The 25,231-nt window shown below is 43.1% G+C and overlaps 1 protein-coding gene across 5 annotated transcripts in view; it reads left to right on the forward strand.

Moving 5' to 3' along the window:
* tns1a (tensin 1a) overlaps positions 1–25,231 on the forward strand; it is a 59,434-nt gene that overhangs the window by 8,625 nt on the left and 25,578 nt on the right. For 4 of the 5 annotated variants that reach the window (XM_077567039.1, XM_077567040.1, XM_077567037.1 and 1 more), the window contains 9 exons: positions 7,806–7,920; positions 9,761–9,798; positions 18,501–18,539; positions 20,253–20,294; positions 23,077–23,126; positions 23,560–23,731; positions 24,633–24,683; positions 24,751–24,873; positions 24,945–25,009. In XM_077567039.1, coding sequence (XP_077423165.1) covers positions 7,806–7,920; positions 9,761–9,798; positions 18,501–18,539; positions 20,253–20,294; positions 23,077–23,126; positions 23,560–23,731; positions 24,633–24,683; positions 24,751–24,873; positions 24,945–25,009 — 695 coding nt within the window. Of the gene's footprint in view, positions 1–7,805; positions 7,921–9,760; positions 9,799–18,500; positions 18,540–20,252; positions 20,295–21,239; positions 21,736–23,076; positions 23,127–23,559; positions 23,732–24,632; positions 24,684–24,750; positions 24,874–24,944; positions 25,010–25,231 lie in introns of those variants that run through there. The other variant, XM_077567041.1, reaches the window with a different exon arrangement.

The raw sequence follows: 25,231 nt of genomic DNA on the forward strand, positions 1-25,231 counted from the left end.
TAGGGTTTGAATATAAAAAAAATAATAATAATCTGCGAAAGTTGTTTCTACTGTTTTAGACCACTGATATCAATCTGAAACCATTTTAATAATTATTTTCCTATCTGAACCTTCCTAGATTAAAATGACTTAAGGAGCTTGTTCCATATTATTGAGTGTCATAGTTATTAGGCATGATAGGGAAAATAAAAAACATCTTTGTGATGATGAAGAGCGTTTAATAGTCCAACAACGCCTTTCAAAAGGAATGAAAACATTTGAACAAAATCCTACTTTGACTCATTTGTGTGTGAGGGAGGCAGCAGGCATTTGAAGTTGCCGGCGTCTCCAGAGTAACTGCAAGACGCTCCCGAAGGCTTGCAGTCACGCATCAACCCGTTCACACATCCTGCCCGACTCATCTCACAAGAAACGATTGCAGCGGGCCCAAAAATACATGAAGATATTTTGTTGTTTGTTTCGTTTTTCTCCACCGATGCTGTCCTGCTTTGGACCGTCCAGATGGCTCAAGTTGTGAAGGTTCGCTGGATGGCGTCACGTCCCGACGAGGCTGCAAGGTCAGCGGGACGATTGCGGAGCGATGCTTTTGGGCTGAAATCATCGTGGTCGCCGCCTTGACAGTGTCTGAGAATATCTCAATGAAATGGATACAGTCGGCTCCATAAATATTGGGACGCGCCATCTCATCTTTTTGTCCGTGAACAACCCACGATTAATTTGCAATCGAATGAACAACGTGTGCTGTAACAGAAGACGGTCAGCTTTCATTTTAGGGTGTTTACATTCAAATCTGGTGAACGGTTTAGGAATTGCAAAAGTTTGCCCTCAACCCTTTTAAGAGCCCGTGGAGCATTCTTAAATGGAAGATCTATGAAAAAAAAAATTTGGAACGAATCATAATGGTTTTATTTAGTAAAATCCTGATTGTTCTTGAAGTTAGTTTTATTTTTTTTGTTGAAGTCATACTGACTACCCGAATGAATCATCAATCCATCCTCTTTCGATACTACTTCTCCTCATTCGGGTCGCGGGTGAGCGAGTGCCTGCAATAGCTGACGTTGGCTTAGCAGCGAGCGACATCCGGGACTATTTAGCACATCACCGCCACAGGTTACCTTTTATAGTGACTTTCACTTGTATATTGTTTTGCCACCTATTCATTCTTGATAAGTGGAAAAGCACGATGCAGACATTCCACACTGATTGTGCGTTCGCCTACTAATCAATTCATATGTTTAATTCACTTTTATTGCACTTTTATACAGTATTTTATTGAAATACTTTAAAGTATTGATATGATATACAATATGAAATGATTTTTTTTTTGACTGCATTGATATGATGTCATGTGTTTGCTACGGATGTCAAGGTGCATGATAGTTGTTTGTAGTTGATATGATTGAAGGGAGCACTTGCACTTTCGTTGTATACTTTAAGCAATGACAATAAAAGTATCTCTCTATCTCTCTCTCTCTCTCTCTATCTATCTGATGCATCGGGGGGTTCAGTAACCTGCTCAAGGGAACTTTGACATGGTGCCAATGGCCGGGAATGGAACCTCCAATCTCTGGGTTGGGAGAGGACTGCTCTATTACTGAGCCATTGCACCCATCACTGTAAAAAATAGGGAGTGGTATTTATTTGAAAATACCTCGTAAAGTCACTCCGAAATTCAAAGTAAGATTTAAAAGGAGAGTTTTGAGTACACAATTGACCAGTTGATTTAAAAAAAAAAAAACAAGTTGCTCAAGCATTGAGAAATGAACTCTTGACCTTGAACGTGAACCACTTTACCACCTGAGCCGTGCCACTCTTACTGTTTCCTACTTTACGGCATTGATGGTGTGTAAAAATGAGAGCAAAAATAATAAACAATATAGCAAGAGTGGTAAAATGTGGGTTTGTTCCTCAACCCTTGAGTAGCTTATTTTTATTATTTTATATATATATATATATAATAAAGTGGTCTAATGTATTCAAACGTGGCCCTGTAAACGTTTCTGAATGAAAAACTTTACTACTGTAGGGTTTTTTCAAGTAAATATGACATTTTTTTCTTTTCTTTTTTGACATTGCATAGATGATTTTTAGCATTCGTTTAATGCAACTGGGATTTTTATTTTTTAATGAAGAGGAAAGCTGGAGTAGCCGGCGCGCAGGGAGAACACGCAAACTCCACACATGATGACCAGAGAACCCGAATCTTACCAACTGTACGGTGGAAGGACGAACCATATGACCACCTGCTGGCAAAAAAAAAAGCAAATGCCTGACAATTAGGAAAACAGTGGATGTGCACATGAAAATAAAAGGATGGATTCCCTCGTGTGGCCACGTCAGACACCGTCAAGGTCAAGGTTGTGACCTTTGTCATTTGATTACAATGGCATGAAGAACTGCAATCAAATGCACTACTAATGGGGTCGTCTGCCTCCAGCTCACATGAGCTAAGAGCGACGACCACCGCAGTGTGTTGGACGGCCTCGAACCAGTGCACACCGCATGCATCTTCAGCGTTCCTCTGAGGACGTCACTCTGGCTAAACACGGCTATCGCGTGCTTGGCGCCACTTTGCGCCTCTTCTCCTTGCCCGTGTTGGCTCTTTGCCCACAGCGGCAAGAAGAAGCCTTCTGGGAAAATGCACGTTTGTCTGCATTTGCCCCACATTTCTATAAAAGGCAGGTAGCAGCGCGTTCCTGTTGTCACACAAAGTTGCGCTTTGCATTCTGCTGCGGAGATGCTACGTAGCATCTGCATTTCAAAGCAATGCGCTGTCTTGGCCTTCATTTGGGGCCAGCGTGTGTGTGTGGCGGGGGGGGTTAACATCATGGGGACCATGTTGTGGGTTTTTACTATCATTGTGGGGACCATGTGTCCTTGTGGGGACTTTTTTTGTGGTGCCCATTAGTCAAGACTTGGTTTAAGAGTTTAGGTTTGAATTGGGTTTTGGTTTTGGGTTAGGGTTAGGCAATCAGTTGTGATATGAAATGTACACACAGCAAGTGTGTACGCGTGCATGCGCTTTTGTCTTTGCTACATTGTGGGGCCTTTACACACATGTGTTTTTCCAGGTTTAACTACCGACTTGAAATTGTCCCCACGAGTTCAGGCCTCTTTTTGAGGGTCAAGACGTGGTTTTAGAGTTTCGGTTTGAATTGGGTTATGGTTGAGGTTTGGGTAAGAAAAGGGGGTCGGCAATCATTTTTGATGGTTGGGGTTAAGAAATGCATCTTGTCAGTGAGACGTCCCCACGATGATACAAAGATGTATGTGTGTGTGTTGTCTTGTTTTTGTTACATAGTGGAGCCAACATATCGGGATTTCACAGAGTTGTGGGGCCCACATGTTCATGTGGGGCCATTTTGCTGGGCCCCACAAGTTTAGACCTCTTTTTGAGGGTCAAGACTTGATTTTAGAGTTTAGGGTTTGAATTGTGTTTTGGTTGAGGTTAGGGTAAGGAATCATTTAAGGTAAACAATCATTTTTGATGGTTGGGGTTAGGGGGAGGAGCTATGAAGTGCACGATGTCAATGAGATGGCCCCACAAAGATAGTAAAGCAAACGTGTGCGTGTGTTCCAGCGGATGAATTAGCAAGCACCGTCTGCTCACTACAATAGCGGACGCCCCAACAAGTGTCTGCGACTTGATGATCGCGTCTCATTGATCAGTGTGTCTGCTGCACCCGCTATTGATCACGTGGCGCCCCGATTCCAGTTGTATAGGTTGATGCTATCATGCTAACACAAGCAGCACAAAGCTGTCACCGCGCAGCATTTCTCTGCGCGATCAGCTGCAATCTGGCCACAAGCCCAGAGAGGCCATCCGCTGGGATTGACTGGATTCGCTGTCGTTAATAAAACATCAGGAACTCATATCTATGTTCTTGTACACTGATCCATACTCCCATGATGCATCACTGTAGAGAGGGCAAAAGAACATGTTGGCAAAACCCTACAAAGGAAAGTCTGGACAATGACATTTGCACGGGCCATCTTGCTACATAGATATGCATTTGCAAAATGTATCATTTGTAAGGGATATTTTCGAAAGAAGTCTTTTTTTTTTTTTATTTCATAGAAGGAAATCATCATGGCTAGTTGGTGAACAATAAGAGAAATAGGCTGTGATTATCAAGACAACATATGATCATTCATGATTTATCTGTTTAAAGCAACCATGATAGATTTTGTAATTCATATATTACCGCCATATTAATGGCCTTTTGCGTGTTTTTCGGGTTAACCGGGACGGAATAGCCGACAGTTACACAACAAAACATGTGCCAAAAATCCATTTGCAAAAGGTCCAAAAACTGACCAAGACTCCTGCAGACCAATACTACCAAACTTTCCGAAACTCAGAGTTACTTCTTGGGTACCGATTCATCCAAGAGCAAACCGGCTCTTCACTTGCATAGCACTTTTCTACCTTAGGTACTCAAAGCACTTTAACACGGTTTCCTCATTTTACCTGCCGATGATGTCGCATTAGGAGCAACCGGCGGGTTCAGTATCTTGCTCAAGGACACTTCAACGTGGTCACAATTGCCGGGGATGGAACCCACAACCACTGGGTTGGGAGATGACCACTCTCACCTTTCTATATGATAAACATGATGGAATTGAAAACAACAATTGGTAACAACAGGACATTTTGTGATGTCTTTAACCAGTGACACAGTAGTGTGACGACTTCCCCCCAAAAACTTCCAGACGTTCCTGTTTTTTGGCTTTAAATATTGTTGTTGCCAACCTGGTGGTGAGCGGAGGTATAAGAGACGCATAACTCCGTTCTTGATGTTTCCTATGGATTCATCAAGATCGACAGACAGCGCCAATGTGCGATTAGTCGACAATCAAGCGATTATTGTAATTGAGCTCAAGTCTGGCCTCACATCTGGCAGCGCAGTTCCATAAGAGTGGACCAGTAGCCGTCTTTCTCCAGCCACGGCCCGTTTGCTTGCGGACATCGCCCATGAATTTGTTTCCACGGAGCATCTTGATTTGAAGGGAGCCCATGAGTCCAAATTGGAGGCAATTGCCCGCACGCTATTGTTAGCACGGCGGCGTGCGGTGCAGCATACGCTCGGGTTTGCCCCTCTCAGTGGCCCGCTCCGTCTCACAAAGGCACTCTTTGTTCCAGGCAGAATTTCAATCTGGTGGAAATTGAAAGCAGGTGTGACTGCTTTCCTTCCTAATCCTGAGGGACGTGCAGGACTTCTGCTGCTCCGGGGCATCTTTGTTTGTGGGGAGCTCGGTGCTCCTCATGCTTGCTCGCTGGATGGAGTCACGATTTCCAACTTTTGCCTCTGCCGAGTTTGTCGTCATTCCCGTATTAAGACTTTGCGTCCGATGAACTTTTTAACTATCAGCTTGACCAATCAGTATTATGACCATAAATGGCTTTTAGCTCAACCATTTGGGAGCCCCTTTTTTATTCAAAGCAATGATTTAACATTTATAAGTTATGTTGAACTCAGAATATGATGTGCTTTTGCACTTTACACAGGTGAGATGTTTCATATTTGCTGCAATACGTCCATGCATTGAAGAAGAAAAAATCAACATGAAAATGCGGTGACAGAAATGAAAGATACAGTGAATTCAATGTCCCAAAACAACTGTTTTTTCTTAAAAGTAGTACATTTCTTCTAGTTTTCTGCTGTTCATGTGCTGTAGAGGCTCATAAAAAAAAAAAAAACTGCGGATTTTTTGTTGTAACTGTCCAAAGGAATTTTTAACTTTGATATTAAAGAGCTAATGGACATCGGCCTCTTTATTTCAACACAAAGTCAAAATGAAGTGTGTGTGTGTGTGGGGGGGGGCTTTTGGGAGTTTCTGTTAGATTGTGTGTATTTAAATATTGATTAAACACAGTAAGGCATTCTGAAAGTATTTCGTTGAATAGAAAAGCTATACTAGCCTTTTTCTTTTTCTTTTTTTTTTTAAATAACATCGACAGATCGCTATTCATCGCTATATCAGTTTTACTACAGCAACATTTTGTAGGGGGAAATTCAGGTATGCAGGAGGTGGTTGCTTCTGAAAGTGTATCATTTGTTGCCGACCCGAATGGTTCAGCCGTCGGAGGCTGCTGCTCCGCTAAGTGCCGTTTCCGTTTGATTGATTTCATACATGTTTTGTTCCCATCACTATTTTGTATTCATGCGGTGCCGAAGGACACGGTGGTGTCTTTGGGTGTGTCGTCTCGCCCCGCCCCGCCCCGCCCCGCCTCGCCGCCTGCGTCTCGCCTTCCGAGTGGCGCTGCATCCCTGCTGGAAGTCAAGCGGAGGTAGCGTAGCGCTGCTTTTCATTAGCTAAGTGCACCTCAGGGAAGAGTAGCAGCAACGCTTGATTTACGGCGCCAGCTGTCCATAAGCCTCCGAGAACGAAACACCTCCTCTCCTCTCCTCGTCCTCCGTCCTGGCCATCTTGGGCCATCCACTCTCTTTTTATGCCCTCTTCTCGTATGGCCTCCATCGACATCCATTTTCTGCCTCTAAGGAGAGACATCTTCACTTTCTCTCGGGCCTCTTCCCAACACCGCTCCGAGGATTGTGTTTTATTGTCCTTGGAAGTTGAGAAAATGCTCCATTTGAACTTCCCTGACAGCCACTTGGTAAAAAGGGTGTCAAAAGTTGTTTCCAACCAAGAGTTGCAGTTGGACACAGCCCGGCCCGTCTTCTTCCGACTGCACAAACACACAAAGGAAACGACATCGCCGCCGCGACTCATCGGAGGCCGCCCGCCGCCACGGACGGGATGACGGCAAAACGGCAGCTCTTTGAGAGTAAAAACATGACATCCAGGAGCGGTTTTGCTGCTTGTCGCTAATTGGAAAGACAACGATGTCATTAGAGGAAAACAATCTCAACACACACACACAAGCACACACTAACTACAGAATAAACATTTGGGCAAACTTGTAACATTCTATGTTTTCTTAGCCTAGCGTAAAATGAAATATTGTAGGATTTATACCCAACACTTTACATTTTAATGTACATACATTACAGGTAATCCAAATATTTTATTTATTTATTTTACAAACTAGTTATGTTTCTTTAGTAAGGTTTCATATTTTAATGAATGATGTTTTTATTTTTTCATCATTTACAATGTTTCAAATCAAATAAGGCCAGTTTGTGGCACCATACCAGAATGATATCGAAAATCATTTGAAACTGACTCATGTAATAATTGATACAAATGTGATGAATATTAACACAATGAAATCAGACATTGCTTTATTTTTACGGTCGGACAGAATTGTTTAAAAACAACAACAACCCTCGATCTCCCTGAGAGTTAATAGTACACACACGCAGTTCTCGATTATTACGTCACATTGACAGTCGAGGCAGGCATCAATTCTTATTTTGCTTCATTTTGGGTCTGTCAACTGAGCTGTAGGCCTACAGGGCAGATCATTATTATTATTATTATTATTACATATTTATTTGTTAATAATTCTGTTGGACCACAAAAAAACATTGTTTGATGCACATTTGTTGAAAGTTTCAGTATGTTTTTTAATATTTCTGACTTTTGTCAGTTTCAAAATATGGGCCATTGTGGGGGTTTCTTAATTTAACAGACGGTTACCGGTCATTTTGTCCACGTGCGATGATCTTTCTCCACTGGTATCATTAATGAGACTTGCCAGGTGTGTGTCGTAAGGTTGTCGGGCGTCGCTTGATGCATTGCAAGCAAGCGACAAACGCGGTGGCAAGAGTTGTCATCTGGAGACCACAAAAGTTGAGGTTTGTGTGATGACGACTTGCTCTTTTTGCGCTTCTCCTCAGCCCGACGAGCTGGAGGGGGTCCACACGCACGCCTTCAAACTGAAGCCATTCAAGAAGGCCAAGAGCTGCGACATATGCAAGCAGGCCATCACGAAGGAGGGGCTGATCTGCAAAGGTATCAAATCCTGCTTTCATTTGCTTTTCCTGCCTCCCCCATAAAAGGTGTTTCTGGCGGCAACCTTTCCTTTGCCGCTTTGGCCACACTGGGAACGGCTGCGGCTTCCGACGACCTACTTTGTCCATTTAGCTCAGCAAATTGCCATCACGCCTGCCAGAAACATTTCCACGCCTCACTGAATGTCGGCTGAGGATGTTCAGGAAATCCTTGTTTGTTGACTTGTGATCCAGTTCCCGTCACATGTGGGGCATTTATTTGTATTTTTTTGTGTGTGCGAACATACGTGGCCATTCTTTTGTGGTTACTGTGCAAATGTGTGCACTAACTGCAGTCAAAGCTGAGCTGAAAACCGCAAAGCCCCAGCAATGAGAGATCTGTCCGGTTTGGGGCTTTGGCTCAGGATTTGCTGTTAAAATGAGCGCGGCGACTGCAGCTGCTGCAGAATTAGCCTAGATAAAAAGAGGGAACGTGGGGTGGGAAAGAGAGGAAGAAGGGGGGAGAACATGGGGAAATGTGAAGGAGAATTGACTTCATCGCTCTTTTGTTCCTCCGTTTGCTACGCTTTCAGGGCAGCGAGTGGTCTTTGTGCAAATAGGACACTCTTCCAATTGTTAGTTGTTGATAAGCAAATGCTGAGGTCCAATGTGTTTATTATTTATTATAATTATTATTATTTGATACACGTCGGCCACGTTCACACTGCAGGGCGTAATCAGATTTTGGGTTAAATGCCATCTTTTAATGTACCGTTCACATGACAAAACCAAATGCCACATCTAATGGGAACGCAACGCGCAAGCTTATTTGAAAAGGGGGATTGCATACAGTATCTTAAGGTTTTGAAAATTGGAGACAATACTGTATGCTATTATATGGGGCGGGTGCTTTATTTTCAACTCTTTTGGGTGACAATGAGGCGGACCCTTCTAGAGCCATGAAACACTAAGCACGATATGATATGATGGATAGATCAAATTGATGACAAACTACGTGGCTCATTGTTACAATCTTTTAAATTGAGACAAGAATGCATTGACCAGCATTGGAATGAAAAATCTCTTGATGAGTTTGCATGCTTTTTTTGTGCTTCAAGTTAACTGTCCTTAAAATAGATTTGCCTTTTGCAAGCTAGAAAAATCGTTCTTTTTAAAAGCAACCGAATTGAAGCGCTGACTCGTTCTTCTGGGTTGCTTCAGGGATTGCAAAAATAAGGAAACGTGCTGTTAGATGAGAGCTGAGTCAATGAGATGAAGGTCTGTGCTTAGCTAAGTACGTTTACACCTCAACCAACCTTTTTTTTAAAAATTTTTTTTTATTATTGTTGGCAATTTTAACGACCTCAACAGTGAAACATTTCACCCTAAAACCACCCCAAGAATGAAGACATCACTCAACGGCAATTTCAATGTGCACCCACTCACTATGACATCTTTTTGACCTGCCACTTTTTGCTTTGAATGGTCATCTTAGTCCAGGTTGTTTTCATTTTAGTTTCTGAATGTGAAGATGTGATTCTATCCTGCTGCTCAGTGCAGCGCAGATTTCTTCTAGGGGGCTCCAGGGCTGCCGGCCGCCCAAACAACCTGAAAGAGCTTTTGAGTTTTTTGCTTTACTGCCTAGCAGCTGGTTTATAAATAAATACTTCCTCCGCCACTAGGTGGCAGCACCGCACTCAAACATGTACGGTACAAGGACGCCGACTGACACTGTTGCTGTTTTCCTTTCGGCTCACCGACTGAGCAGTCAGCATGACAGTGTCCGTCTGCATGCCTTGTGTTTCACACTCTAGTCTACACTTTATAATCTAACAAACAACACTTGTCTTTGTTCTTTGCAGCTTGTCAACTGTCCTGCCATAAAAAATGTGAAGTCAAGGTAAGACATTTCCCTCTGGTTGATGTTAAGTTCCCACAAATGAATGTGAGCTCATGTTGATTTTGGTCGTTGGGGAGTCGATGAGCATGTATGGGCCATGCGTGCCCCCCCAACCACAGATGTTACAACTGACAAAAAGATTAAATTTGTAATTTACAAATGTATATTTGAGAGTGAATTTCACTTCATGCTCTGCTGTATGCTAGCAAGCTAAATACAGTGATGAGAAGTTTATTAACACATATTAGCATATATTAACCTTGGCAGCAAGATGAATTTTGGCAGTATTTGTGAGTTGACAAACTCCGGAGAATCCATCTTGTTCCGCTCCCGCTCATACGTTTGCGGCCGATCTTTTCTCGATCGGACCAATCGGCCGTTGTTTAGGCAGGATCAAACCAATGAGGGAAAACAAACAAACCTAACTGACATATGGATGCTGCAATTCATTATGTTCCCGCGGAATTACTCACTGTTGAATTTGAACAGCAAGAAGCATTTTGTGCATTTTTATCTGAGAAAGATGTTTGGGCTCCCCCTAAAACGAGATTTTCATCCCTTGCCTTGGATTGGTCAAAACAAATGTGCAAAGATGCCGCATCGTCCAATCAGCTCGAAATCTTGTACGGCAAGTCCCGCCTTTCCCGAACGAGTCTGCCGAGTCAAGTCCCAGATTGATAATGCGAGGAACTCCCTCCAGTCAATCACAATGATCAATTTGTCTGTCTGTTCAGCACTGTCATGTCAGCACGTGATCCCGGTGTGAAATGGAAAAGAGAGCAAACGGGAATTGTTTTGGAGGACAACATCATTTAATTCCTCAAAAGTGTGGAAATTGTGATTTGAACTCCAGCCACTGACCTTGCCACCGTAAAAGTGCCAGCGCTTGCAATGATTTTCTTCTTTCTGTTTATTGGAGGCTTGAACGTGCCGTTGTTGACATCATTAACCACGCCAGCAATTGCTTGGCTGCTTTAATGCAGGTGTTCTTACGTTTTATGCCGTTTATGGCGCTTTAATGGGGCCTATAACGATTTGAATGCGGGTGTCAAGAAGGTTGGATGTTGCCAATGTGGGCCACGCATAACATTAGAAACGGCGTACATTCAAATGAACAAACAAAGTCAGTCTTGTGTCATCTCTTATCTTCATCACTTGTTGTTGCCGCTGCCGTTTTTGGCCACGTGGAATATTTAGAGCAGATATTTGACGATGAGGGTTTTCACAGACGTGGAAGTGGATTATTATTATTTTATTTTATTTTTTAAATATTCCTAAACAGTAGGATTAGAGAGCACAGTTGTACTTCTGAAGCTTTCTTACCTAAAATACTGCTTGCAAGTTTTGGTGAAAACAGACCACATGTGTTTTAAGCGTGTCTTAAATGCACAATACAGACACAAGCAAGGAAGAATTTGTCAGATGAGGTTCGGGCGGGCATGTGCGAGAATAAAAATGGGAGTGACTGCAGCTTGGCTACAGACAGACATTTCAATCTTTGAAAATGTTTTGTAATTACGTTGAAATGTTTTTCATTGCATGCATAGAGCGAGGAATGCCGACGTTGCCTCATTGTGCATCCACAAAAGCATCACGCAAAAGGTTGCCATTTTTAACAGTTGTTGTTTTTGCCGGTGACGCTTTTGGCGGGTAACTCCCGTTTCATCTGGTGGGTTCAAAAAGAAGCGTGCGCACCAGCGCTAATGTCTCCTGGTGGAAGGACTTACAGTGTATGCTTGAATTCATAACTATACATGTGTGAAAGTCCAGCGAAAAACGGTTGGTTCCAAAATAACCCAAATTGGGTCCAAAATGGACAACTTAAACAAATTAAATCAATACAATTATGAAAGTCAAATCATTGAAAAACCTTTTTCCCATTGTTTTGTGGGTTAGTTATTTGACCCAAATTGTTGGGTTAGTTAAATATATCCCGAATTCAAAAATGATTTGAGTCATTTAATCCAAAACGTTGAGTCAAATTAAATAATAACCCAGAAAGCAACCCACATTGTTGTTGTTTTTTATGGGTTATTTCCCAACTTTTTGGGTGAATTGAATAACCTAATTGAATTGGCTTTTTGAATTATTCAACCCAGAAAGTTGGGTAAAATTAAATGATTAAAACACAAGTTGTAAAACACAAACAGTTGGGTCAAAAGTGGCCCAATTGTGGATAAAAAAATATATATAACAAAAAGGACCGATCCACTTTATGGGTCAATTTGACCCAACTTTCTGGGTTGTTTTATACAAAATGAGCCAAGTAAAGAATTTGAACACTATTTATTTAGGAGTTGTTTTACACTTAAAGACCAATTTTTTGACTCATAGACGGACGGCTCAAAGAGGCCCAAGTACAGGATTGGGCCATTTTGGACCCAACTGTTTGTAGCGTGTAAAACAGGAATTGAGGGAGGGTTTAGCTGCTTCCATAAAGTTGCCCTCACAGAAACGGATGTAGTCTCTCGCTCTCTCTCTCTCTCTCTCTTTTTCTAAAAAAAAAAAAAGTACATGGTAGAGACTTTGAATGGCGTCACCATTTTCCACTTGGTGATGTTGAAAAACGGACTTTGCAGTCCTTCTTAAATGATCTTCCTGCTTTTCCGCCAGCAGCCTGTAGGCTGTCTCAAGGAGTACCACAATACGTTTTGGTTCCTCAAGATGAGGCGGAGAAGAATCCTTGCACATCCCACTTTTGAGGTTGAGGGTTTGAATCCAGGCTGAAAGCTTTCCTGCGTGTTTTCCATCTTATTCGTGGCCACTGCATGTTGATGTCGTTCCTACTTCCACTCGTTCTTGCTTATCCTCTGATGTTTTTGGAACACGGGAGGAAGCCAGGGTCTACGCCACACAGAAAAGGCCGCCTCCTGCAAATTCGAACCCTGCGGCCTCAGCACTTGCTCGCCGTGCCGTGAGGTGGATTCTGATTGAAGCTCATTCTAATGCGGCAACGCAACATTGTCGATGCAATGATAGCGATTCTCTTTCAACAGCTGCTTGGAGGAAAATGCGGACCGGGGAATTGAACCGACAGAGCTGAGAGAGGGCGGGATACAGTCGCTGGCCCGCTTTGGGCGCCGAGCAGCCCCAAGCTGCTTTCTTGGCCTTATATAGTGTGTTTGAATACTACACTTGGCAGTGGATGGCGGAATGTGAGCCAGCAGCACAAAGAGTGCGTCTTGCTTCAGTCCAGCGGCTCAACACACTTGACTTCAGTAGCTCGCTGGCACGCGTCCGGGATTACGGCTGGTGTTTTGAGTGTGTGTGTGTGTGGGGGGGGTCAAAAGTGACTGTATTTAGTGCTCCTTCCTTTGCCTCCATCCCCTCAGGAGGGGGTGGAAATGCAAAGTTAGAAAGAAGACAGAGCAGGAGAGAGGAAAGAAGTCCAGCGTGCAGGTAAGAAGAGTCGGTTCAGGAATTGCATGTTCAAAGAACTGGCGCAAGATCCCTTTGCACTTTTCAAAGGCAAACAAAGACATTTTTACTGCTATGTTTTTGTTTTTTTTTGATACTCAACTATGTCATGAGAAAGTGGCTCCCGTGATCACTTAAAGGCATTTGAGGCTTGGCACTCGGCAACCTTGAACTTGCATGAGATCAAATGGAGCTGCGTGGATTGCATACTTTTTGCCACTCGGACCATCCTGGCTTGTGAGAAAACTGATGCTGGCAATCACTCGTGGCTGACATTTAGCCAACATGAGGGGAGCGGCTAAACATGAGTGGTCGGGAGGTGACAGGGGCTCGCGACAAAACATTGAAATTGACTTTGATTGCATGGCCGCTGGCTACGGCGCAGCCCGCCAACGTTCTTCATTTGCTTGCGAACCTCTCGAGAGAAAACGTTGCACTTTTTTCTCACCTTGCCCGTAACAAGAGCGCCGGTCATGCGTCCCTCGAGCGTTGTGAGGTGACGACCGATGTTAATAGAACAGCTGTTTGTCTCTTCCTATAGAAGCGGGTTGCCCTCAGGGAAGGTTACATGTTTACGCATTAGAGAACAACCCCGAGGGAAATGTGGAGTCGCGTTACCGATCATGTATCCATAAAGTTCTTCCCTTATAAAAGGTAAACGAGGTTGATTCATGACATGGTGTTGAATACGCTGTATTTACTGGCTATCCATTCAAATGTCCTCAACCGATTCAATTTCGTTTCACAAGAGTCCTGTTTGATTTGATTGAGATTTTTTTCGATGCACTTCAGTTCGATCCGATATTGAATAACTACGGAACATCAATTCTTAAATGTCAAGAACATGATACAAAAAAAAGTCCACAAAAGTTAGATAAAGTCATAAAGTGCAATAAGTCAGGTCTTTTATAAATGTAAGAAAATACTTTGAATTTCACGTGAACAGCAAATTTCAAGAAAAAAAAAGGCCTTTAAAATTCAATTTTCTTGATAAAAAGAGATATTAAAATGATTGATTCATGGTTTTATGAATCGATATCACATTCAAAATCAATTTGATATAAAAAAATATATATTAAACCCAGCCCTAGCATTTACTCTAAAAGTACACATGAGACCAAATGTTCCCAATTAAAATCCAGGACACCACAATTTAGCTGAAAATCAAATGTACAATGAATTGTCACCAGGAACTATTTATGACAAATGTAATCGCGAGTCAATCGGGTTGTGTTATTGCTTTAGCTAATGCTAAATGCTATCTTGGTTGACAGTTCAACAACACTAAACAATCAATGCATTCACCATCGTCCAACCTTTCTTGCGTCGTGCTGGTTGCGACTCGTAGGAATACATTTCTCATGATTCTTGGACGTGGAAGCTGGAAGTGGAACTATTTCTAGTTTCAGTATGACAAAAACATGCCTGTTCGATGCAGATGAGAATGAAAACGTCAATGGAAAAGTAAATGTAACAGTTCAATTCCTTTTTTAATGTGTTTGTGGTATGAATCACTATGACAACGTTGTGACATGGCCCAAACAATTGGCTTGCTGAATAGACCCTTGACCCAACGCCCTCCCCCAAAAAAGAGACAGGAACTGCGTAAAATTGACACCAAACGATGGGACTGGTCAAATCGGCCGTGACCGGGACACAAGTCTTAAACGGGCCTGTCCCGGGTCATCCGAGACGTCCGCTCGCCCCTAAGACGGCGCAACTCTTGCAAGAAATGTGTTTATGAAGTTGAGCTCTTGCATTGTTACAAGATCCAACATCGTAATCAAATTTCAAGATCAGCAAAGCTTTTTAAAAAAAACGGATCAAAATGTCCCCCATGAATGCGAGTCAAACAATGTTTGCAACAAGCAATCGTGGGCTTTAATGCCACTGCGGCGTTTCCCATCACAAGCTTTTCCATCGCACATCTGATCTTCATCAGCTCCTCGTTTCAAGGTCTATTTTGTACGAGTGGTCGTTGATTGGCCCACTCGCCGCTCGCTGTGGCCTGACGCGGTTCCAACAGCGACTTTGCTCTCATCCAGGCTTCTCAGCATCTTGCCTTTCGTTTGATCAACTTGCTTTTCCACCACAAATGCGGCATTTGGGAGGAGAGATGTAAGTAGTGCTTAAGGCGGCCTTGTTGAACTCACAATCCTCAAAATATTTTTGGAAGAATAAATAACTGAAAACCTTTTGCTGATGTTAAAATAACTGCTTGTGTTGTCTTTCTTGTACGTTGGCCACTTGTGGCTTCCAAGCGGTCTTGTTTTGATGCTCACAAATGACCTTTGGCCTCCCCTCTGGGGAAATATCGCCTGTCGCCATGTAGGTCGTTGATTCGGGTCACCCGTCTCCTTTGCCGGCGTACGGCGCAGTCGCATGTGCAGCCTCATCTCGCCCTCATGTCAGAATGTCCAATCAGAGACAAACCGGCGCTGGCTCCACTGTTCTGCCACTTTGGGGAAACACGAGGCGGCGTGCTTCAATCCATCCAAAGCGGCTTTTTGAGCTCCGGTCCTTATTTGGCCTTTGCCTGAGTGTGGAATTCAATTTCTCAGGCAAGCCGACTAACTCGGGAGGATCGCCCCGCTGGAGCCAACGCACTTCTATGCCCATTAGACCTTATATACTCCATATAGAGTTGGGCCCGATTGATATGGAACCCACCTTTATGGACCTTGTGCGTTGGGGCACGACCTGGACCAGAAAGGTCTTTGTAAGACAGAAATAAAAATATGCGGTTTTAAACTCCTGACCGATTAACGAATGGAAATGTGAAGTGTGACTTCCTCTCCGTCAGCCATGTTGCGCTAAACATGACGATCTCCATTGAAAGACGATGAAGAGAAGCTGGACAAGGTTGAGGAAAGCCGTCCTCTTTTCTGAGTTGTGCTCTTTTTCCAGAAGCCCCTCATGATGTGATGCCATTTTAAGACGTGTGTTTCATGGCTGAAGCCTTTTCCAGTTCATTTGTCTCCATTCCGGATGATTTGATTGTTCTCCGCTTGCGGGTTTGCTGCGAAGGAGCAACGAGCGTCTGTGAAGAAAGCTGAGCCTGGCAACTCTCATGCATGCATCGTTTGTTTCTGCGAGAATCACCAAAGTCATTCTGTTGATTCTATTTCAACCAGCAGAATGTTGTGACGCATGGAAGAATCTCCAGGATATTCTGGTGCTTTTATGTTCCTCAGCAGGCCAAAACCACATGAGGATATGTATTAGTTTCCCCCATCAGCCGCCTTATAAGGATGCAGACGCAGTTGGGAATGTTAACGGTGTCGTCCGGTCTGGCTTCTCTCCGGTCTCGTTCCTCTCGTCTCTGACGCCTTTTGACCTTTGGATCAACAAACATGCTTGTATGCCGCCGGTTCGCTGTTGTCAGTGGCTCATGGACAGCAATTCTGGGAAAAAAACAAAGAACATTCTATTTCATTCAGAATTGATTCAGGGTTGAATAACTTTGTGCAGATGTGACTTTTAATTGACATTCTTTGCCCATCCGGTTGTTTAAATATAACTGAATGTACATGATGTCCATAAAAGTGGCCCGCAACTTAATGACTGTGGGAAAATGTGAGTCCTAGCGTAACCCGAGTTGAAAGCCCCTGCAGAGTAATATACATTGATGTTACACTCTAAAAACAGTTGAGTCAAAAGTAACCCAATTATGGATCAAAGATGGGCTGATTTGACACGACTTTCTGGGTTATTTTACACAAATGGACCCCATTTTTGACCCAAGTAAAGGACCCGACCAGAGTTGTTTTACGCTGAAAGACCCATTTCTTGACTCAAAGCAGAGGATTGGCCCATTTTTGACCCATAGTTGGGTTATTTTTCACCCAACTGTTTTTAGAGTGTATAAATAAAATGAGATGCTCTAATGATGAAGCGACTAGATCAGGGGGCAGCAACGATTCCTGTCCAAAGAGACATCTTTGGCCCCAAAAATCTGTCTGGAGCCGCAAAACATTTAAACATTGTGATGAAGGAAAGAGCATGTTAGTGTTAGTCTCGTGTACCCAAGAGTGCCCAAGAGCTCGTTAGAGACGCACCATCACACAAAAATACGTATGCAGCATCCAATACGTACCTGTACACATTCATTTTTTGTCTACCTTTCTTCTTCCTTAAAAAAAAATAAAATAAATCAAAAACAATTTTCTTTTTCATTTTTAGATTTTCTACCTTTCTGTCAAATTTCTGACATTTTTGGCAATTTTATGGACATTATGGCAATTTTCGGGATTTTTTTTCTTTCGTTGTTTTTTTGACATTTTGTGGTTACTTTTTGAATATTTTCTTTCCTGCGTTTTCTTAAATCAATTTTCTGACTATTTAGGCAATTTTGTGGACATTTTATGGTGATTTTAAGGATTTCTTATTTTGGTTTTGGAAATGATATAGCTACTTTTCAAATGTTTTAATTTCTGCCTTTTTTTTCTATTCGTGGACATTTAATGTTCATTTTTTGCTTTTCTACTTCCTTTTTGCAAATTTTATGCTAGTGTGTAAAATATTTTCATCTACCTAAATATGGACACATCAAAAATATATTTAATTCTTTTTTAAATCTAAATCATTTGTTAATTTAAAGGATATTTTATCCCAAAAAAATAAGAATAATAAATTCTACAAATTTTTTAGAAAGCCACATATGGCTCCAGAGCCGCAGGTTGCAGAACGATGCCCTCGACAGTTACGTCAATGTTTGCGGAGGCCGCCGGAAGTGAAACATGAAAGCAAAATAGTGACTTTAATCAATGATTTTTTGCCAGCTTTGCGATCACGCGGCATAACAACAATACTCCTCCAGCTCCCGTATTCTGATATGCTCCACGATAACCTTGCTAATACAAAGTCGTTCTTTGTTGTGACGGTGCAAAGCGATGACGGCGACTTCCTTCCCGCCAGAGGCTGCCGGCCGCTGATAGTGTGCGTCGGCGTCACAGCGCACAAACATGCAGCGGCTCACGCTTGTGCGTCAAGTTGTTGGATCCTAATCAGTGACGTGCGCCCGCGAGATGATGCTCATGCAGACTATTAGGAGGCGCTCTTGTCATGGATACTTGGAGCACGCGGCGGCGGCGGCGGCGGCGGCGGCGGCCTTCCTACTATTTAAAGATGCGACATCAGAAAATGTAACCGAAAGCCGCTCTAATTCTGAAGCGGTGTGTCACGATCGGCGTCTCCTTGCTCGTTATTATCTGCAGGGTCAAAGTGTTTCGTAGAAGAAAAGCGAATCCCAGACAATCCTTCACACGCTGTCTCTCCTCTTGCAGGTGACCACGGCGTGTCAAACCAGCATCAACAATGAACTTGTGAGTACAACGCGTCGCACGTACATATGGGACTTCTTTGACCCGTTTCCAATTTCATGATCCTAGCTGCAATTGTGGGCAAAGCCACAAACAAAGGTAACGAGCTGCTGCTCGAGGTCAAAGGTCGGGTTCGAAAGCAAGAATGTCAAACTTATATACGTCGTTACCATTGTGACTGTGGGAAAAATAGAAAACTACAATTGCCTCATCATGTAACATCTACACAACAATTTGACGGATAACTCATTTTAAAGTCAGAAGTCAAGGAAGATAGTTTGTTGCATTATTAATATCCAGAGGTGAGCATTTTGCAAAATGTTGCCGGTACGACATTGGTCAGCGCCCCGGGCACCCTTCCGTCATTGACAGTCCGTCATTTTTTCAAGACGGACCCAAGTGTAATCATCAGTACCAGAGAAAAAGTGACAATAGTACTGATATTCTCTACTTGAGTAAATGTGTTACTAAAGTAAAAGTCAAAAAGTACTTGACGAGTAAAAGTAAATAGTATTTATACGACGTCCATTTGAAGGATATTCGCTAATGAAGCCAGACGTGACATTTTTTGGCATGAGTAGACATCGACATTGGCGCCGTTGACTCTCTGTCTTGCCCTGCGTCAAGTGTTGAGTATTGTTCGTCAGCGGAGTTCGTCTTATCAACTTCAAATGATCCTCTGGTGTGGCGGCGCGCATTGCCCTCATATTTACGGCTTGTTCTAAATCTTGCCAATTGCACGTCATGTCATAGCTTGACATCGAGCCAATCAGAGGCTGGGAAGTCTGTGGCGCTTCATACGATTGGCGGGAAACATTGACGGCTGCTTTTTCTTATTTTAATCGTTTTCATACATTTAAAAACAAAAGTAACAACAGTAAAAAAAAAAAATGTACCGGATAGAAGTAAAAAGTAGTCATAAGATGAATTCTCAGGAAAGTACTGAAAAAAATACTCAAATACAGTAACGTAGTATTTTGTTTTATTTACTTCCCATCATTGTTTAGGACCAACAAACAGGCCTGTCCATTAATCAGTCAACAAAAGGGGTGTCCGTCGCTACTTGACACGCTTCGAGACAATTACACTGACGGACGAAAAACACTTCCGGCAGTGCTTAGTCAATCTTTTTTTTCTCTCACTCATTTGTCAGCAAAACGGGCGTCCGTCCGTGGCGGACTGATGGACAGAATGCGCACCTCAGTGAATTTCGTTATGTATTCCAAAAAAGAGGTTTAATTAAAACGACAAATAAAAATCCTCCTTTTTCTCATCGTCATTGAAAGTGAGGAGAATCGGCAATTTTGGGTTTGACACCTGCGCTCTAAAGCTTGCGTTAATAAGACTCCTTTTTGTGTCACAGTGACGACAGCGTCATGAATTTGATGCTGGTTGCTGGATACGTTTTCATATTTGAAGAGCTGAACAAACTAGAAAGGAAGCAGTCACTTCTTTGTTATTTTCTTTGGATAAAATAACCAAGACGGTTTATAAACAGTCCTCGCTTTTGTTTATAGAGCTCAACTAAGCACACTTAGCTCTTTTTCCCGAGTGCGTGGGACGGACGGCTACATGGTTATGTTGTGTACGCGTTATCTCCATGTGACTCAATCGCATGTCTTGTTAGCATACTTCAGTATAAATAATACTCTTGAAAAGAAGTAGCGTGGCGACATTTTGTGGCTGACCAGCGGTCTGTCTGTTTTGTCTCCGCAGCCTCCCACTCCGCAGCTGCCATTAAAGCACGTCGATACTCCGGTAAGTCGCAGGCCTTTCCGCATTGCGGACGTGCAGCGTTGATATCGGCTGATTTACGCTCAGCTCACGTAAGCCGCGGTGGAAAATAAACACACGGACTGACACATCATCGGTTGTGGGCCAGTGCAAGGAACAGGAAAATTGTCTTCAGAATAATAGTGGTGTGTTTAGAAAAGACAGTACAGCTCACAATCCATGTTATAGCTTTTATTTCCGTACACTGCAAAATGTGTATTCCATATCAAAGTTGAAGAAAAATGGAGACAGACAAAGACACTAGACGCAATTGTTTGTTGTGTTTTTCTTTACAACCTCAACATTTGGTGTATGAATTGATTTTTTTTTTTCTGTATTTTTGTCTGTATTTCGTAGTATAATGACCATTTCTGAGAAATCGTTGTTTCCAAAAGTGGTCATTTCAAGCGTGTGGATTTGTGTGGCTTGAAACAATAAGAGATGGTAAATTTAGATTTTCATACCCAAGCTTGTTAGTTGTTTGCTGTTTCTGTTATCTACGGACTGTATTTTTAGATGTGGTATTTGTTGTCACACAAAAAAATTTTGGCCCATGTAATCTTTGGCAACATATCAGGGGGGAAAGAAATATGGCACGGCTAATTGACATGCTTGCACTAAACATGGCAGAAATGAAACTTCTATTGTCGCTATTGTGTGTGTGTGTTTTATATATATGTATTTATTTCAAGTACAGTGTGATTCTTTAGAATCCATACCTCTTCCACAGTAGTCACTGCTGGCCGAAGCAATAAAAGCATGAACCCCCTCCCCAATAGAAAATATCCGTCTAAAATAGACCCACTAAAACGGACCATAATTGTGGGGATTGTCTGGGTCATGGAAGTGCTCTGTCGGGACTTTTTAAAATCCGTTTCTGCCTCCAGAGACAACACACTGTAACTTGATGTCAATCAGCGGTACGGACGAGGGTCTCCGTGCTTTTTTGTCTCAATTCAACCGCAGCCATAGCAACGCCAGGATAACATAATTCGGTCGGTCGTAACTATTTTGAGGAACTCTGAATTCTGAAGGCTAATTACAGTCGGCGGCGCATGTTTACAGTGCAAAGGAAGTGCACGTCAACACCCGGCTTGCATGGGAAGAAGAGAGAAACTGTTGTGGGGGAGTCGTGGATAAAGAGAGATGATGAGATAGAGGGAGGGGCATCTGCAAAGGAGGGATGAAAACATCAGCAGTTGGCGATAGCGGCATCATGTAGCATCTTTTTCCATCATGGAGCGGAATGCAGCCTCCCTGGACATGGATATGTCGTGCCAAACCTTGTTTTCTCACTCATTTTGAGATTCCAAACAAAAAGCAGCTGGCAGCCTGATCGGCGATGCCTCTCGGCGGCTCTTTTCAGAAACATTTTCCCTTCCTGCGCTTAACTTGGAGGTGGAGCACAGGTCACCTGGTCAACAAGGTAGGCTCCGCCCACAGTGGAGAGCAGGTTTCATGCTCAACGTCTTTTTACAATGATGTCACACATAATGTTGGCAAAAGCTCAAGTTCCACAAGTAAATCAAACCTTCTGTTTCATTTGACCAAAGCAGATCAATTGAGAAAACGTGGCCAATTGCTAAGATGACGATTTGAGCCCTCGGCTGCTGTCGTTTTGAATATGTGACGTGAGCCAGCATTCATTTACACGTCATACAGCTAAGTTGATTCAAAACTAACATGATTAGTCATGAACTGGCTTTTGCTTAGATTAATGGCACAGAGTGGCTTTTCTGACAATGAAACGGATATTGTGCAATTGAGCTGACGTTAGCTAAGCAGCTAGCCTGAAGATTGGCTACATTTCTCAACACGCAACCCAACCACGTGTTCCACAAAATGGATGATGGATGTTTGCTTCCCTGTTAGTCCCTGTTGAAGTTACTCGGCCTCTAGAAAGTCTTGCTATCCAACTTGCACTCACTTGTAGGCTGGATTAGCCTGGATTTTTTATTTTTTTTAGAAAATGGAAAAATACCTAATCCTTTATTGGTATATCATTTTATGGTGCAACGTAAAGTTTTTGTTTTCAGTTCAAGTCAGCGGCAGTCAATCACTTTTCTGTCGCCGGCAAGTACGCTAGCTAGCACTTACAGTACTGTTTACAAGTATTTTACGTTTTTGTGAGCACATCTAAGATCTCAACTTTACCATAATGTACATTGTATGGCCAAAAATATTTTCCTCCTGCGGTTACTATGGCAGCTTTGCACACATGTTGCTACAAGACCACAGACTGCGGTGATGTTGTATGCAGAGCCGTCATTTAGCATTGTCTGAGGCCTGCCGCACATCTGGTGCCTGCCGGGGCACTGAAAAGGAGGACGCTTCCCCTTTTGGCTCTTGAGGCAGGGTCATGTCACAACCGCGGTCTGTGGGTACTTTGGACCGCAAAAAATCATTGTCCGACTGCGCTTGCCTTTCACGACAGTGTTGGCTTTTGTGCTACAATCGTCTGGATGTTGCCATCAAATCATTTACATTGATTGTGAAAGTTGCTAAGCCTCGTGGTCAGGGAGGGACTGGGAACAAAATTCTACCCGGGAAAATATTCATCAATTGTGGACAACGAACAACATGCTCCGAATCATATTCGTACTCTCGGGGGGGATGCGTTATGCGGACGACAAACGCCTTCCAGTGACATACTATTCGCCGTTCAATGAGAGTGGAGGGACAAAGCGGTCTGACACTTAGTTTGGCACTGAGGGAAACCCTACAATAACCTCATTATTTGCTTAGGATGTCTTGTCTTCTTCTTCAGGGTTCGGCCAGATCCTACAAGAGTGCGGAAATAAAGCGAAAGCAGTCACGGTAAGAAACACCACGGTCACGTCGCACACACACCACGAGAAAGTAAAGCCACGGGTGTCTTCGTTGTTGCTGATTGAACACATTTGCAGGATAGGAACTGTTGTGTATATTCTCGTAAGAGATTTTGGGGTAACGGCAACAATCTTTGGAGGATTGGTGAGGATGGTGACATCCTTGTGGAAGCTTCTAAATTCACCGTCACAGCAATTACAATATCTGCTCGGATAGAACGGAAACTAATAACAAGACTAAACTTTAAAAAAAAATTGGTTAACAGAATAATAAAAAATGCTTTAAAAAAAAAAACTAACTAAACTACATTTTATGTTACTAACTGAAATTCCCAAGCTATAATAAACCTGCAGCGCAGTAAAGCAAGGCAAGAGAAAATGAGGCATAAAGCGGTCATTTGCTTGGTGCTGTTCCTCACTAGGAGTCAGAGTATGGTCCAGGACATGGAGGAGAGCTACGAAGTGGACCTGGTCTACATCACAGAGAGGATCATCTCCTTCTCTTTCCCGTCCACTGCCGAGGAGCGCAGCTACATCGCCCACCTCAAGGAGGTGGCGGCCATGTTGCGCTCCAAACACGGCGAACACTACCTGGTGAGGAAGAGAAAGCCGGGAATCGTTCCTTCCGTCGTTTGTCCAAGCAAAACCAGAAGTAAAAAAATACGACTTGTTTTGTCAATATTCGTTTGAAAAAAGCGCAGAACGACTCGTTTTTCCGATTTTGTGCACAAATGGAAAATAGAAAAAAGGGACAACCGGCGATTTGGACGTTTTCTTCAGTTGAGATATTTTCACTTGCCACAAGTTGCGTGACCTGGAAAGCATTTCTTTGTGTGTTTGTTTGTTTGATCTACCTCTTGGCTGGACTTTGTCGGTGGTCTTGTCTTCTGGCCTCAGCGTTACCTTCTTACCGCCACTGACGAGCACATGAACATACATTCTTGCAATTCATACTGCTTACGATGTCGTCGTCTTCAAGAAACCCTCCCGCGCGTCCCTTCCGGTTTAAGTTTTCCGGGTCACGCAAATTGTGGCAAGTGAAAATATCTCAACTGGATAAAACGTCCCAAATGCTTTTGTTTGTTTGTTTGTTTGTTTTCATTTTGGTTTATGGAACGAATATTGAGATACACTCTTACAAACTGACCCCTGGTCTAGTAGCTTCATCATTAGCGCATGTCACTTCATTTAAACACAGTTGGGTCAAAAATGGACCGATCTTCTACTTTGAGTCAAGAAACCTACTAAAACAACTCCCAAATTTGGTCAGATCCTTAAAATGGGGTCTTTTTGTATAAAACAACACAGAAAATTGGGTCAAATTGAACCATAAAGTGGATCGGTCCATAATTGGGTTACTTTTGACCCACTTTTGTGAGTGTAAGCAGTCATTTTGTTTGGAAAAACGACTGAACGAATGATACACGGATGAAGATCCCTTTAGGCGACTCCTTTTGGGCTCGGATGCATTGATCTTGGTTCTTCCTCATTTTAGGTGCTCAACCTGAGTGAGTTGAGGAACGACCTAGCTACGTTAAACCCCAAGGTAAAAAGGCGTCAGGGGCAGGAAAAGATGAGATCTGAGAAGGTTCTTACTCACTTGTGGTCTGCAGGTGCTGGAGTTTGGCTGGCCAGACCACCACGCGCCGCCGCTGGACAAGATCTGCAGCATGTGCAAGGCCATGGACACGTGGCTCAATGGCGACCCGCACAACGTTGTGGTGCTTCACAATAAAGTAAACTCGCACAAACCACATATGATGGACATGTATGATTTGTGTGTGCATCACCATGTGTGGCGTTCCAGGGAAACCGAGGTCGGACGGGGGTGGTGGTGGCAGCCTACATGCACTACAGCAACATATCAGCAAGGTAGCAAACACCTTAGTGGAATTCACGACTTGATGATTGTGTGTGTTGTCGATCGCGGCTTTTCTTCTTCCGCTTTGATCCCCCGGTCTCGAGAGCCTGGAGGCGCCAGTCTGTGATTCATGTGGCAAAACAAGCCATCCGGGCGGGCTGCTTATTTGTTGGGGTTCTCTGAAAGCGAGCAGCTCAGGAGAGTCATCATTCTTTCATGCAGCCAGATGTCGT

The sequence above is a fragment of the Vanacampus margaritifer genome, chromosome 1 (genome assembly GCF_051991255.1).
Source record: "Vanacampus margaritifer isolate UIUO_Vmar chromosome 1, RoL_Vmar_1.0, whole genome shotgun sequence".
In the NCBI taxonomy this organism is placed as follows: Eukaryota; Metazoa; Chordata; class Actinopteri; order Syngnathiformes; family Syngnathidae; genus Vanacampus; species Vanacampus margaritifer.